At 43.7% G+C, this 15883-nt stretch overlaps 1 protein-coding gene across 1 annotated transcript in view; it reads right to left on the reverse strand.

Moving 5' to 3' along the window:
• Nucleotides 1-15883, reverse strand: part of LOC147718813 (xaa-Pro aminopeptidase 2-like) — a 598118-nt gene that overhangs the window by 180481 nt on the left and 401754 nt on the right. The window contains exon 11 of the mRNA XM_086918810.1: nt 13712-13907. Within this exon, the coding sequence (XP_086774936.1) occupies nt 13712-13907 (196 nt within the window). The remainder of the gene's footprint in view (nt 1-13711; nt 13908-15883) is intronic.

The raw sequence follows: 15883 nt of genomic DNA on the forward strand, positions 1-15883 counted from the left end.
ATTGTTATAAGAGATATGTGCAATTGCACATGTTGTGAAGCTGTAATCATGTACTCACGCTTCTTGTCTTTTGTTTGTTTTCAGTTGCGCAAGCCTACGCGGCAGGGCGGACTATGCAGTCGACCCAACACCAGGCCAGCGGTCAGACATCACCGGCTGTGAGAAAGGAGGTGTGGGTCGTGGGCCACTCATACGTGAGACGGGCCGCAGACGTATTCAAAGCAGGTGACATGATTCACGTACCTGGGGAATACGGGTACAGAGTGTCCTTCTACGGAAGAGGCGGTCTCTGTATTGACCAGTTTCAAGCATTCTTTGAGGGTTTGTTAGGGCGGATGAGGTCACCGCCGTCCATAGTCATAGTGCATTTAGGGGGCAATGATTTGGTCACCACCGGTAGACGACTTCTCCTGGAGGCTATGCTTTCCACGGTAAGTTGGTTAGCGAGGAGAGTTCCGGGGTGCATAATTGCGTGGTCTCATATGATCCCACGAAAAGTGTGGCGGGGGGCTATCTCGATCCCTGCTTTGAATCATTCTGTTAGAAAACTGAATAACAAAGTGAGTAGGTTGTTCCGTTCCAAGACATTGCATTCGATCTCGCATAGTTGTATTAACGATGACAGTATGTATTTGGGGGATGGTGTGCATTTGTCAAGGGTGGGGAATGAGTTACTCATAGGAGACTTCTTAGCTTGGTTGAAAACGTTAAAACATGACCTTTAGGTAGGAGTTTTGTGGGGGGTCCGGATAGGCGGTCAACTATCCGGACCTGTGGCGGTAAGGTCATGATCGGTGAGCACTAATTAGAAGATCCCTATGAGTGGGCGTCACCCAACACGGATGGGAGCGCTCGGGAGAGGTGGCCATTGGCCCCTCAATGGGGAGGCGGTCCCGTCTAAGGGTGGGTCGCCGGAAGTAAAGGAAAGGCGGTCAAGGCCCCTTCCTTTGTAGGAGGGGTTACAGCCCCCTCCTGGGGAATTTCCCGGGGCCAGTGTCATCTGCGACGGCAGATGCGGTAAGTTGTGTGGGGTGGGGGGAGGTCCACGATACCTTCTAGATACCTCACACGAGTCTTCGAACGACCTTTAAATGGCGTCGAGTCTTAAGTGCCCCCGTCAAGTCAAGGGAAATTGTTAGTAGTTGCACTTGAGGTAAGCCTCTGTGCTGTCGCCCCTCCCAAGTGGGAGGGGTAAGTCTGGTTAGGGATCTTGACACCGGTTATGACCTTGCCGTTGGCCCTTAAACGTTAGGATGTACAATTTCAGTATTTCTAGAGAATGTTTTTGTAGGATGCTAGTTCGGCTAGGAGAACCACTGTATTAGAGAATATGTTAAGGTTAGCCAAACATCGCAATGTGTTAATGAAATTGTACATAACATGAAACGTTTAATGTTTTTAATTTTGTTTTAATAAATACGGCCGGGAGGGTCACTCCCTCCCACTTCCAAAAACTTTAAGAACTGTTTCCGGTTTCCCTCCTTTTGGGGATTGTGTTGAGAGGGGGTGGCGGGTATCTCAGCCATATTGCAGAATGGTATTTTTGGCTGTTGGTTTCCTATATAGACTTACTTCTAGGATTCCACTGCTGCCATTTATCTCAATATCTAGGAATTCCACCTTATCTGTGTGATAATTTGAGGTGAACTTCAGATTGGGGTCGCTAGAGTTTAGCCATAGTATGTAGTCCTTCAATTGGACATCAGTACCGTGCCAAACAAAAAAAATATCATCAATAAATCGGCGCCATAAATGAACATTTTCAAAAAAGGGAGCAACTTCGTTGTATACATGTCTCAATTCCCATTCGCCCATGTAGGCATTCGCTACACTGGGCGTGCAAGAAGCCCCCATGCTGGTGCCCTTCATAGTCAAAATAGTTGTTCAACAGGACAACCTCCAGGCATTGCAGGATGAATCTATCCGGTCGGTTTTCAGGATATCTCTGTAACAGCTTGTAACGCCTGACACTGAGGTATGTTGGTATACAACGCCTCAATGTCAAGCGTTACGAGTATATCGGTGGTTGCATCAAATGTAGTTCCCTCTGTCTTGACAATCATATCCCCCATATCACGGACGAATGATTCATATTTCTGTGTCAATGGGCACAGGAATCTGTCCACATATTTTGATAGGGGCTCTGTGCTCGACCCAATCGTGGAAATGATTGGTCGCATGGGGGGGCTAGTCTCATTTTTGTGCGTCTTCGGTAAACCATATAAAGCTGGGGTTACCGGACAAGTTTTATTCAGAAAAATGAGTTCATCTTCACAGATGAATCCTTCTTCAAATGCAGTGTTTGTAATTTCCCTTATAGTTACATTGAGCCACTGTAATTCCCTTGGGTGAGCTGGCCTGTAATGTTCCTCAAAACTCAGCATCTCTAACATCTTTTTGTTGTACTCACTTTTGTCGAAGACTGTAATGCCCCCACCTTTGTCGCATGGTTTTATTATCAAATTGGTGTTCCTCTCGATGTTTTTGAGGACTAGATTTTCTTGTTTTGATAGGTTGAAGGTAGATTTATTGGTTCCTGTTAGGAGACGTGTGATGTCTTGTAGTACCATCCGTTCAAAAATTTGAACCTCAGGTCCAACGACATCTAAGGTGGGTGTGAAGCTAGAGGGTGGTTTGCAACCCGATAGATTAAGGTTTTCTTCCTCTCTTGTTCTGCCTTCAAAACATTTTTTTGTCTAACTTTTCTAAAAAATGTGAACAGGTCCTTATGGAGTTTAAATTTGTTCAGTGGGGTACAAGGAACAAATGATAGACCCCGATTCAAGACAGGCATTTCTTCACTATTCAACTCAGAAGATGACAAATTATAGATTGGCATTGTATCTTTTAAGTTGTCTGTATTTATGTTTTCCTTTGGGTCTACCACCAATATTGCTGATTTCTCGTCTTCACGTACCGTTGCTGAGGTTGAGGGCTCATCATTTGGTGTCCTCCCCTGTCTTGTTGCCAATGTACATTCTTTCCCCTGTTGGTGCCTCTCGATAAAAAAACCCGAGTATGGGTGTTTTGATATCCTTGCCTGCCCCTATAAGGAGGTCTGGAGTTATGACGTCCTCTCCCTGAATCTTGATAATTGTCTGGGTCAGAATCAGAGGAACTAGTGTCTGAAAAGTTGGTATAATTTCTCTTGTAGGTGTTATCATAATTAGGATGGTAGCTGCCCTGGTGTCCTCCCTGATAGTAATTAGGGTTTATAAAGGTTGGGTATTAAAGAAATTCATGACATATAATATTGATGATAATATATGCAGAGTAAAAAACCAACCTCCGCCCATATTTCTTTAGGATAATTAGAAAAGGAGCTACAAGAATAGAACCGTCCTATCCTGCATCAGGGCCAGTGTCATCTGCGACGGCAGATGCGGTAAGTTGTGTGGGGTGGGGGGAGGTCCACGATACCTTCTAGATACCTCACACGAGTCTTCGAACGACCTTTAAATGGCGTCGAGTCTTAAGTGCCCCCGTCAAGTCAAGGGAAATTGTTAGTAGTTGCACTTGAGGTAAGCCTCTGTGCTGTCGCCCCTCCCAAGTGGGAGGGGTAAGTCTGGTTAGGGATCTTGACACCGGTTATGACCTTGCCGTTGGCCCTTAAACGTTAGGATGTACAATTTCAGTATTTCTAGAGAATGTTTTTGTAGGATGCTAGTTCGGCTAGGAGAACCACTGTATTAGAGAATATGTTAAGGTTAGCCAAACATCGCAATGTGTTAATGAAATTGTACATAACATGAAACGTTTAATGTTTTTAATTTTGTTTTAATAAATACGGCCGGGAGGGTCACTCCCTCCCACTTCCAAAAACTTTAAGAACTGTTTCCGGTTTCCCTCCTTTTGGGGATTGTGTTGAGAGGGGGTGGCGGGTATCTCAGCCATATGGAAAGGGGCGACCACTCGGTCCCCCCGAACGTATGGCGGAGTGCCTCGATCCCCCCGGGAAGCCATTTTTGGGCGGGAGGCGCGTCTCGGCTGGTATGCCCGAAGCGGCGTAGCCGGGGCGCGTTTTTTCCCGCCCTAGAGTGGGCTGGCCTAGACACCGACGTAGCCAGCCCCGCCCTAGGGGCAGGCAGGGGCAGGTTTACGCCCGCCCTGAAGACGGATAAAAAGAGACGCAAGACCAGAAGACGTCCTCTTGTTCTTGTGCTCCGAAGCTGCACCTCCTCGCTACACGTGAGCTCGGGACAGAACGAAGAGCCAATTTTGACCCACCCACCAGCCCCTGAGGACAGCCAGTTGTTTTGTAATAAAGTGAATTTATAAGTATGTTTTCCGTTTCGTTTACAGGCTGTGAAGCTATCAGTTTGATATTGATCATAATAAAGAATGGTGAATGTCGTGTAGGTTTTTACGATTAAAATGATTTGATATAATGTTGCATTTTTAAGCATGCTCTTTCGGTCGTAGCGACCAATGTTTACATAGGTTTGAGTAAGAATTGTCGTATTTATTTTTTGGTAGGCGGTAAGGTCATGATCGGTGAGCACTAATTAGAAGATCCCTATGAGTGGGCGTCACCCAACACGGATGGGAGCGCTCGGGAGAGGTGGCCATTGGCCCCTCAATGGGGAGGCGGTCCCGTCTAAGGGTGGGTCGCCGGAAGTAAAGGAAAGGCGGTCAAGGCCCCTTCCTTTGTAGGAGGGGTTACAGCCCCCTCCTGGGGAATTTCCCGGGGCCAGTGTCATCTGCGACGGCAGATGCGGTAAGTTGTGTGGGGTGGGGGGAGGTCCACGATACCTTCTAGATACCTCACACTGAGACAAAAGAATTGGCTCCAAGTGGCCCACTCATTAAGAAATTGAGGTAAGAATTTCACTAGGCTGCTGTTAGGATCCAACGAGCTAGAAAACACATGATACAATCTAAAAATAAAAATTACTTTATTTAGAACAATCGAAAGGAGAACCTCACCAGTATAATCGCTGTCACGCAAACAAAGATAAGAAGCAGTTCCAAATTGATGCATTCATAAAAGATTTGCGGTAAGAAAAATCTTTCTTGCTTGTATGACAGTGATCTGCATACACAAAGGCGCAAAACAGGCCCTTGATACATATATATTCTTTATTCAGGTGTTGCTGATGTATCCTTAAAGAAAAGACACTACCCATACTTGAAAAAGACCACATAACGGCTGGTCATCACTTAGTTTAAGGTGAGACTAAAAATCAAAAGATAAGGAAAACTAATCACTCCAAAACCTAGAACAGAATAGGCAATAGGTATCGTTACATACTCCTGCTTTGTTGTACCCTCAAAGAGTTAACTGTTTACTTGTTCCCATAGAACCTTACGACAGGGAAATATTGTGTTCATGTCTTAATATTTGAGCCTTAGTTCTAAACTCCAGATTAATTGGGTCATCGATTTGTATGGTGCCACTTCCTTCCTGGTGCAATCAGATGTCTCTAAGTTAATGTCTAAATGATTTAATAAATGAAATAGTTTGGATTAAGTGAAATGTCCTTACATTTAGATTTAGTCACAGGTACATTACAATGTGTTTGTAATTTCAGGTACCCTGCACACACAAGATGAGGGGAGAATAAAACTATTTCTGAGCTGGTCCTGAGGGAGGTGGTATGAACCCACCGAAACGCGCGTAGACCTGGCGTGGAAATAACACATTGACTAGCTGTGTTACCTCAACCTTAGAAATTGTTTTGGAGTTTGTAAGATTGTAGACATGTATGAATGAGTGGTGTGTATGTGAGTCAGTGTGTGTCAGACAGGGTATTAGTTGTTTTTTCACCTATTTTGTAAAATATATGATAGACTTAGATAGACTGTAAAAATTATGTCATTCACTTTTGTATTTTTAAAATTGGTTGGATTACTACCTATGTTCAGGAATTGATGTATACACAAGAAAGGATCCAAAAAAGAAAAAAACATTTTAAATAATTTTGATAAACTAAAAGAAAAAAAGAAAAGATATTGTTGTCCCTGTACTAATTTGAAGACTAATTGTTTCATTCTGTGAGCTGCGCCACATGAGAAATTAAGATTAGACCATGGGGGAATCTTGGTATATTTGCTAATAGGGGAAGGGGCTGCCAGCAGTGATCCAATACACAGCCAGCCATGGGCCAGTCGCCCAAAGAATGACCATGCTGGCCATAAGAAGATCCGACGCCTTTGTGTCGACTCTTACACTTCACCAGGACCAAGGGGTGTGCGTGCGGGCCACAGTAGTGAAACAGCACACAAACAGGTATTTGTGCATAAATCATGATTCCAAGAGCCTTGTTAAGCACTATGTGTGTATTTCTCCACATAATTTTCACTTTGCATGATATGCACCAGGGCATATGCTTCATTCTTGAGTTTCTAACCTCAAAACTGTGGAGTGGGCAAGAAATAATCTGTATTACCGCATTATGCCCTCTTCCGAGGAGTTGCCCTAAGACAAGCCATTTTCAAACCCCTTAACTATTGTACAGCTGGTATTGGTATTTGCCACGTGCAGTGGTAAAACAACAAAAAACGCAATGCAATAGGTCTCGCAAAAAATGACAGCTCCTCCAGGCAGGTGCAAGTTTGGAGCATTGGTTAAATGTCTCAACCTTTTCAAACGTTGGTTGCGTGCTGCATCGTACAGCACGCGTTGAAAGTGGGGAAAAGTATAAGTATGTCAAAGCATGGCATTCTGAGTTTTTTGCAACGAAAGAAACAAGCATTTGCAATGCAATAGGTCTTGCATTAATGAAAAGTTTGAGCTATTGGCGTTGCATTTTTATTAGCAACGCCAATAGCTCAAACCAAAGTCTGTTCCGTCAGCATTCCCTCTCTACTGGACTGTGGGCAGCAATGCATGGGGCAGGTCTCCTTTCTGGAGGCTACCCTCTTCTTTTAGCGTGGCACAGCTAATGTTATTCCAGTTCAAGAGGGCCTCTGTGCTCTTCCCAGAGCCAGAGCCTGTTCACTTAGAACTTGCTGTTGACAATAGCTGAAGCCCACATGGTAAGGAACACAGACTGTTCAGCGGTATTAATGCCAAACGAGATGCTGTTCTTTACTCTCCTCCAGGAATCCCTGTTTGAAGTTAAAGAGAAATAAATTAGCAGTGCTGATTTAATAACTCGCTCTACAAAGCTGACATCACTGTTCTTTAATTAAGACCCCCGTGGAAGGAATAAACAACATCTCTCAAAACTCTATGTGCCTCGCAATTTTGAGTGCGTCGTCAAAATCATGACGCGGCACCGAGTCCTTCGAGCACAGCCCGGGACGACCACAAATAGCAGGCAGGCCTTTTACGGCCTACATCGAGGAATGGGCCTGCAGGACATATCTTACAAGAGGCGACTACTACTCTCCACTCTCTTCCTGCGCAATGCTGTAACTGGCGCTGTGCATGACGGGAAAAAGATCGTCATTGCATCAACGTGCTGGAGGCATGACTTGTCAGACCGCATTTCAAAATAAAAAAGCACTGTGATTAGTAATGTCCTTTAGTCATCCTACCCCTGCTCTGTCTTGTATGCACACCAGCCGTGCACCAATCCAGGCTTTGCGCTCATGTGTTTTATATTAAATACTTCATGAGAGCAAAGTAAGGATTGGTTGGGTCATGTAAATCCAGCGCCCCAAAGGAGACCAGGGAAGCCCGTGCCGTATTCCCCCTGACTCCTTAACAGAACATGTTTTTGAGGCCTAAAGAGCGCATGTCGGGTTGGACGCAGTCCAAGACCTGTCCGACCCGACATGCACAGTGTACTTAGTTGAGGCTGTATTGCCAGTCACTAGGATTGACAATGCCCTGCCTTAATGTTAACATCGCCCGCAGGCCAACTTGAGTAAGGACACAGCATCGGAACACCAGCGGCTGGTATTATTTTTTATTATTTGATAGCCTCACTGCTGATGGGGAGGGGGTCTGGAGGTTAAAGGGGTCAACAATCAAATGCCCCAGGGGTGGAGTGCCGCTGATACTAGGACTACTACAAGATTAAGTCACAGCAAAATCTTTGTGATTTCGGACTTGATTCTTTAAAATGACTCATTTTGCTTTGGGCCAAAATGTGTATTTGTAACTTGAAATGTTGCAATTTTGTATTGATCCCCGGCCTTTTTATGTTTTGTTGGAAATCCGTTGTAAATCTTTCAAGATGTTCTTTTTTGGGCTTCATTGTTCAAATTCAAGATGTATTTGGTCTCACATGGCCAAGTTCTTGTGATTTCCCTTCCTGGGAGCTTTGTACCAGTTTGGCCGTCATACTGTTACTCCTGTGGATGTTGGGCCTTCCTATGCCTGCTGTCAAAGCTTTTCAAAACAGACGTGTGTTCTGGTATAATCCTCTCTTTAAACCTCCCTAGATTTAGGGGAAATGCTTCACCCTATTTTCAAGGACATTTCTACACTTTTAACAACTAGCTATGAAGAATGGCGCTAACTACACACTGGTGTTCTATTATCCGTTTCCGGCCTTCACGTTTGTCAACCCATTCCTCTTTTGGTAGGTAGGATGGGGGAACATCACCCAAACATTCTCCTAGTAGTGCACTTTAATTCATACATAACCGTTTTTTCTAAAATATAGCTTGCACCAGCAATACCCAAACTAGAAATTCTATTAGTCCTCTTCTGGTTTATTGATGCACCAAGAGCATAGTTATATCATATGCACTGTGTGTCCCCTTAATACTGTGGGCTGAAGCTTATGCTGCAGAGATTTTCTTGTCACGGGCGCACTCTACCCTTAAGGCGTCGAATCTGAATCACTCTTTAGGTGGTGGAGATTGACTGCTCCGTACTGTTCTTATCCTGTTTCAGTCCACACTCATGAGTGTGGACTGAAAGAGGATAAGAACATATATGCCTATATTTGGAAGCTGTGAGGTCACACAGAATTGCCAAAAAGACAAAAACAAAAGGTATGTCCAATATGTTTACACTAAGGAGCCCTAATGAAAGCCCGTAAGGAAAACAGCGAGGCTAGAAACGCGGCGGCATAATCAATCTATGATGTTAAATAGTTGAATTGTAAATCAGGATAAGTTAATTGACTAAATCAGGATAGTAAAAAACGTTTTGTACATACATATATGCCCTAGCAGGATGAGCCGTATGTTTGTATATGTATATATATATGTGATATATATTTGTGGGGCATCATAATTGATTTAGAGTCCTTGGCATATGGTTTACAAATGATGATGGCAAAAGTCATAAATGGTGTATGTTGTCAAAAAATGTCAATGTCATTAATGTTAAAGAAATTGTGTTTTGATATATGTGCTGTTCTAGAAAGAAGAGAATTTCCTTATCAAAATAAGAAACAAAAGTACTGAAAAAATAGGGTAAATAAATAACCCCATCACAAAAAGTATATAGTGTGGTTACTGCTTTCAAAGAAATAGGATCCCAGGTCTTGTTTTTGTTTGTATATTTATAAATGGCCCTTCCTGGGTCCTGTCTGTTGGGCCTAACCCCTATCTTGGTTTAGCTTTGCAAAAGTGGCATTTTCAGTACTGTGACTTAAGATCCGGCTTTACCTTTAAGGAGAGTTTTAAATTACAAATCTTTAGACACCAAACACAATATTCCTACCAGTGCTTAATTTGTAAAATATTAAGTGCCAGGGCTCTGACAAGGAGGCCACTGTAGTCTGCACCACCCATCGCCCTTGTAATCGCTGCCAAAACAACTACAGCGCCACCATGTGGTGGACTGTTCTAAGTATGATGCTGACAATTAGGTGCCGGTGCCCAGCACGGGACACCAATTAAGTGCTGGTGCTTAGCACCGGAAAGCCTCGGCTCAAATTAAGCACTGATTCCTACCTGCTTCTAGTTATGACTTATTAAATGTAATAAGCTAGCCCAATGTTATCTTATTGGAGAGGTAGGCCTCCCAGTAGTGGAAATACAAATGTAAGAGTTTTTTACTAAGAGGGCATGCGAAAAGTTAAACAAACATGTTTAACTTTTTAAATACACTACACTCTGCTCTGCAGGCTGTTTAGGGCGCAGTGAAAGGGCGGGGTACATGTATTAAAAAGGAAGGTTTAGGCCTGGCAAAATGTTTATTCTTGCCAGGGTAAAATAGCAGTTTAAAAGTGCACACACAAGCTGCAGTGGAGGCCTGAAACATGTTTAAGGGTGCTACTTATGTGGGTGGCACAATCACTGCTGCAAGCACACTAGTAGCATTTAACCTACAGACAGGTCTACCAGTAAGGTTTACCTCTTGTTTCTTTTTTTTGGTTCTTATCTGTTGGTTCATTTGTTTCCCCTCTCCCTCTGAGTAACTTTGGTCAATGTGTGTCCGGGTAATTAACAGAAATTTTAGGATAAATCGGAAACATTGTAGTAAAAGCTCATTCATATACTACGTTAAGACATCTGTTACATTATGTTATGTAATGAAGATTTGTAGAGCGCACTATCAACAGGGAGGGTATCCAGGCATCTCCAAGATTTGTTCTGTAGACTTACGTTGTGTGAAGATGAAAATAAATTGACTGTTGAATGTCTTTGGAACATCTTTTTCCTCTTCTTACATTAGAAATCTGTGCGTGTACTGTAGCCATATTATTATTTCCTCAACAGACCGTGGTGAACTGGGATAACTAATTAGTACAATCAAATACACAACATAAAGGAATCTTCGTAGCTGATTTTTTAACACAATATTTGAGTAAACTTGGATACTGATTTTCTGAGAAATATATTTAGAGAGGAGAACCTTTTTTGGGGTTTATAAGGCTTCCCATGCCAGAGCCAAGTCTCAGATTAAACAGTATTTGCATGCTAGGACTTCAGAAATATTCATTTCTCAGTTTACCCAGAATGCGCATCGTCATGCATCAGATAGAATGTTTTCTGTCATATTTTAGAGATGTTACAGATTCATGCTTCAAACAGCAGAGCTATCCCTGAATTAACACGTATCTGAAAGAATCAAGCTTCACAGTCAAGTAATCCCTGAGGTCTCAAAGGCCAGAGCCTACTCCTACAGTAGGTTTCTCCTTGAAGTTAAACCGATCTTAGATAATCAGGTGCCAGATGTATTACCCTGGCATTTTGTGACTCGTAAATTGCGTCGCTTTGCGACCCGCGATTTGCGATGTACAACAGTGTCACAGGCACTGTTAGCGAATCTCAATGGGGTCGTAATTTGCATGCCTCATAAATATTCATGAGGCAAGCGCATTTGCGACTCCATTGGGAATGGCTAGCACTCCCAGGGATGGTGGCCTACTGGGGTCAGCAGGCCAACATGTCTGGAAATGCTTGTGAAATTAAGCAGTTTTTTTTAAATGCTGCCCATTTTCCTTAATGGAAAACGGGATGCATTTAAAAAGGAAAATTTAACTTTTAAGTTTAATTTTTTAAGGGCACCCAGTAGTTCCTGGGACCACTGCCTTCTCTTAAAAAATATTTTCTCACACACTCACAAAGGGGAATGAGTCCCCTGAGGACCCCTTCCCGTTTGCAAGTGGTTTACCACCTACTTGAAGTAGGTGGAAAACTGCAAGTGTTTTGTGGCTGCAAATGTGGTTGCAAAACAATAGTACATGGCAGTGAATCTCGCTATTAGGAAGGGAGACGAGAGTCACAAACGTTAATTTGCGTGGCAGTGACTCGCAAAATAGCGTTTGTACATGCCATTACCCTTTTTTGCGGTCACAAACGAGCCGATCTCCCGTTTGCGAGCACAAAAAAGTGTTGTACATCTGGCCCCAGGACTTGTAGCCAGTCTATTCTTTACATTAATGAGATTTTTAAGCCAGAATATATTATGGTTTGTCCGATTCCCTTATGTGGAAGAGATCTTATTCATTTATTTGTAGAGCGCAGCATTTATACCGGGGGATGTCAAGGCGCTAGGGACTGCGGTAATAGGTGGGGTCTGTGGGGTTAATCAGGTGTCAAAAATCATTCTTTAGGGAAGAAGTGTGTTTTGAGTTTTTTCCTAAAGATGTTGTAATTTTTGATTAGCCTGAGTTCCACTGGGAGTTTGTTGCAGTGTCGTGCAGCCAGATAGGAGAAAGTACATCCTCCTGTTTTGGATTTTTTTATTTTCTTTGTTTTAGCAAGAGACAGGTGTTGCGATCTCAGCGGTCTGGCGGGAGAATAGAAATGTATTCTATTCTGAAGAATCGTGGGTCCCGTATCGTTGAGTGTCCTATGGGCATGCCCGATAAACTTAAAGCAGGCTCTTTGGCGCATAGGCAGCCAGTGAAGTTGTTTTAGGCACTCTTTGGCAGAGCTGTATTTGCCTTTATTTCATACAAGCTTAGCTGCGGCATTCTGCACTACTAGCAGTCGTTTGAATAGGTAGTCCGGCATGCCCACAAAAAGGGCATTGCCATAGTCCAGCCTACTGACCAGCAGGGCCTGTGTGACTGACTTCCTGCTTTCCAAGGGGATCCATGGGAAGAGCCTTCTCAGTAGTTTGTGAGTGGTGAAGCTTTTCCCACATAGGGTTCGAATGTGGGCCTGCATGGATAGTGTGTCGTCAATTGTAATGCCTAGGGTTTTGGCCGAGTGCTTGGGTGCAGGGGCGTCTCCCAGAGTAGAGGGCCACCAGGAATTGTCCCATATGTGTTTGGCTTCACCGAAGAGCAGGATCTCGGTTTTGCCTGCATTTAGTTTGAGGCAGTGATCTGCCATCCATGTGGCCATTTCGGTGAGGCAGTTGTTAAGTCTCATTTTGCTGTCTTCTTGCCCCTTCCCTAGCGTGATTGTGAGTTGCTTGTCATCCGCATAGGAGCATACACCAAAACCCTATTTTGTTCTAATTCGTGCCAAAGGTGATACGTAGGCATTGAACAGCGTGGGGCTGAGGGATGCTCCCTGCGGGGCACCGCATTTCAGTTGTTTAAGCTTGGATGAGAAGGCTCCTAGTTGTGCTGTTTGTGTTCTGTTGTGTGAAAAAGAGCTGAGCCATTCAAGGGTTTTCCTGTTTATCCCTTTTTCTTGTAGATTTTCTAGTAGGAGGTGGTGGGAGATCATGTCGAACGCTGCCGACAGGTCCAATAGGATCAGGGCCATAGCTTTGCCCTGGTCCAGGGAATTTCCGATATTGTCTGTGACAGCCAGCAGTATAGCCTCTGTGCTGTTGGTGGCCCTGGACCCTGTCTGGGTTGGGTCCAGTAGGTTCTTGTCCTTAAAAGGTCATACCTCAACCTATGTAGCTATCCTTTAGGTTGAACTAATCCTACAGGTTTGTGCCTAAAACTGTATTTATTTATTTTTATTTACTTCATTTGTAAAGGGCTCTGTCATCTGGCAGACATCCTGGGGCTGGCAAACTTAGAGTACAGTATAAGAATGTGCTAGGAAACCAGACAGCTTACTAGACTTTGGGGAACAAGTAAGTTTTTAGTCTCCTTCTAAAAAGAAGGAGATCGCTGACTTGTCTCAAAACAGCAGGTCTATGCTTAATTTGAAGAGTACCAAGAGGCCCATGGACTGTTAAGGCTGGGGTATCCATAAGTTTAATGGATATTACCATTTCAGGATTTACAAAGCATAATTGTCCCTTGGGTGAAACAAATGTTGCTGACTGAGACATGATACATTAGGTCTATACTATAGTTTTCCACGAATCTAGCAGCATAGACCAGAGAGAGAAAGGAGACACTGCAAAAAACATACAGGTGTTCCCCAAAAGCAATTATCAGATTATGCCATGATGAAGTCTGAACCAATTGCGTGACAATTCTCAAATTCCTGTGGCTTTTACCTGGGGCATGACTTCATACAGCCCATAATTGGTGTATTCTGTTCCAATCCAAACTTTGACATCATCTTTGGTATAATTGTGCACATTTTCTCGGACTAGTCTGTAGTCTATGAGTTGGACACAGGTAGGTGTTGAGCAGTCCGTCTGGAGGTATTCGTGAATTTCAGGCGTGATGCGGCTTTCATTTACAAACAACCTAAGAAGGATGAAAAATGTTTATTTCCCAAACAGATCTTATCAATGTGCTGACAGTTTATACAGAAAGACCACTCACACAGAAGGGGGCCCCCTGAAACTGATGGGTGGCAGAGGGAGCAGGGGAATGAAACTGCTGACAATAAAGAGAAAACACACTCCTCTGCCCAAAGTTAGCTTAATCTGGTGCTAGGAGGTCACCAGTAAGAAAAACTCGATCCTACAAACAAAATGTCCTCCCAAATGTAATACATACAAGTAAACTGGAAAAATACATATATTTTCATTAATATTATTTGCTCCATACAGTACAAAAGACAAAGATCAATGTCACAAAAGTCAATATCAATTTACATCATGAGTCACACACACTTATTCTATCAACCTATCACACAACCACATACTCAAACATACTCAAACATCCCATCAAGTAACAATTCATTGGATCACAACAACAATCTTCAAGTGAGGCCAGAGTCCTCTCCAAGGTATATTAACAAAAAATGCGATACAGAATAACATGGACAGTTATACAAGAGGGATAAACAATCCTCCACTTTTCGCACAGTTCAAGATTCCAATTTCTTGGGGGCGTGGCTTGCGCGCCGGAGGGGGCGTGGCTTGCGCGCCGGACGGAGAAGACGCTCTTCCCGTGAGCTCCGTGACGGACTTTCTTTAACGATGCCGTGAGAGCGTTATATCCTGCTCTTTTGCCATCGGAAACGGCTCCGTGGACAGCGGAAGGCAACGCGACCCAGATGCAGCCGTTGGAGGTGGTTTTCGTGCAAGGAGGACGTTGAATGCACAGCGGTAATCTTTCCTTCAGACGCAGCGCGGGCGGCCGCCATTTTGTGCGCTGCGCCCGTGTTGCCGTTTTTTGATATCTGCTGCATCTCCCTTCCTTCTACTGGGCATTATTCTTCAACTTTGCCCATATTCTGCACTACATGACGTCTTTCTTTTGCTGTTCCTGGCCTTTTTGGTTACCTCCTCATTATGCTCTTGTATAACTCTGCGCTCTCTGTCAGGAGAAGGTGCCGCCATTTTTTCTCATGCCATATTTGACGTGCTATGTATGTTTTGCTCGCACACTTGACTCTTACCTCAGCGTTACTACACGCTTCTTGTTCCTTTGTTCTCCAATGACCATCGATATGTTTCCACTGCCTCAATGCGTTGTTTGTGATGCCTGGTGAATGGCTTGGCGCTACATTTCTTTGACTCTACACTCCATAACGCCATGAAGGTTTGCCATAATGTCAACTATTTAAATCAGTGAATGCCTCTTGTTTGTCCTCGTGTGGCTGTTTTTTCAACTGCGCACTGATTAACAGTGCCTTTCAGTGCCCTCTTTTTTCTGCCACAAGGTGTGCACCTATTACATTTGGGCGTCCACATTATATTTTATTGTCGACAGCAGCATTGGTCACAGCTTCCTTCCATCAGCCTGCATTATGGCGAATCTCTCTACTTCGCCGAAACTGTCGCAAACAGGAACAAAACCTAAAAGGCAAAAGAATGATCCTCCCTCCCCCATTAACACTTCGAACAATCCTGTTCTTGACTCAATCCTTGAGGAGGTGCGAGGTCTTCAACCTTTTATGTCTGCTACCAACGCTAAGCTTCAACAAATCGAGGAACGATGGGTCGTCATGGAAAATAAGGTTTTGAACTTAGAGCAACGTGTCAGCGATGTCCAAGACCTCTCAACCAAGATTCCACTTTTGGAACAAGAAATCCATAAACTCAAATTGCACACTGAGGATTTGGAAAATAGAAATAGACGCAACAACCTACGCGTTTATGGTGTTCCGGAAAATTTGGAGGGGTCCGACATGGTCTCTTTTATTCGAAAACTTCTTCAGGAACTTTTGGAACTCTCCCCATCGACTCATCCACTCAACATCCAGAGAGCACATCGTCTTGGCCGTATCAACTCCAACGCAACCAAACCACGTGGAATCATCATGCTCTTCT

Source organism: Lissotriton vulgaris, chromosome 4_1 (genome assembly GCF_964263255.1).
Source record: "Lissotriton vulgaris chromosome 4_1, aLisVul1.2, whole genome shotgun sequence".
NCBI classification, from domain to species: domain Eukaryota; kingdom Metazoa; phylum Chordata; class Amphibia; order Caudata; family Salamandridae; genus Lissotriton; species Lissotriton vulgaris.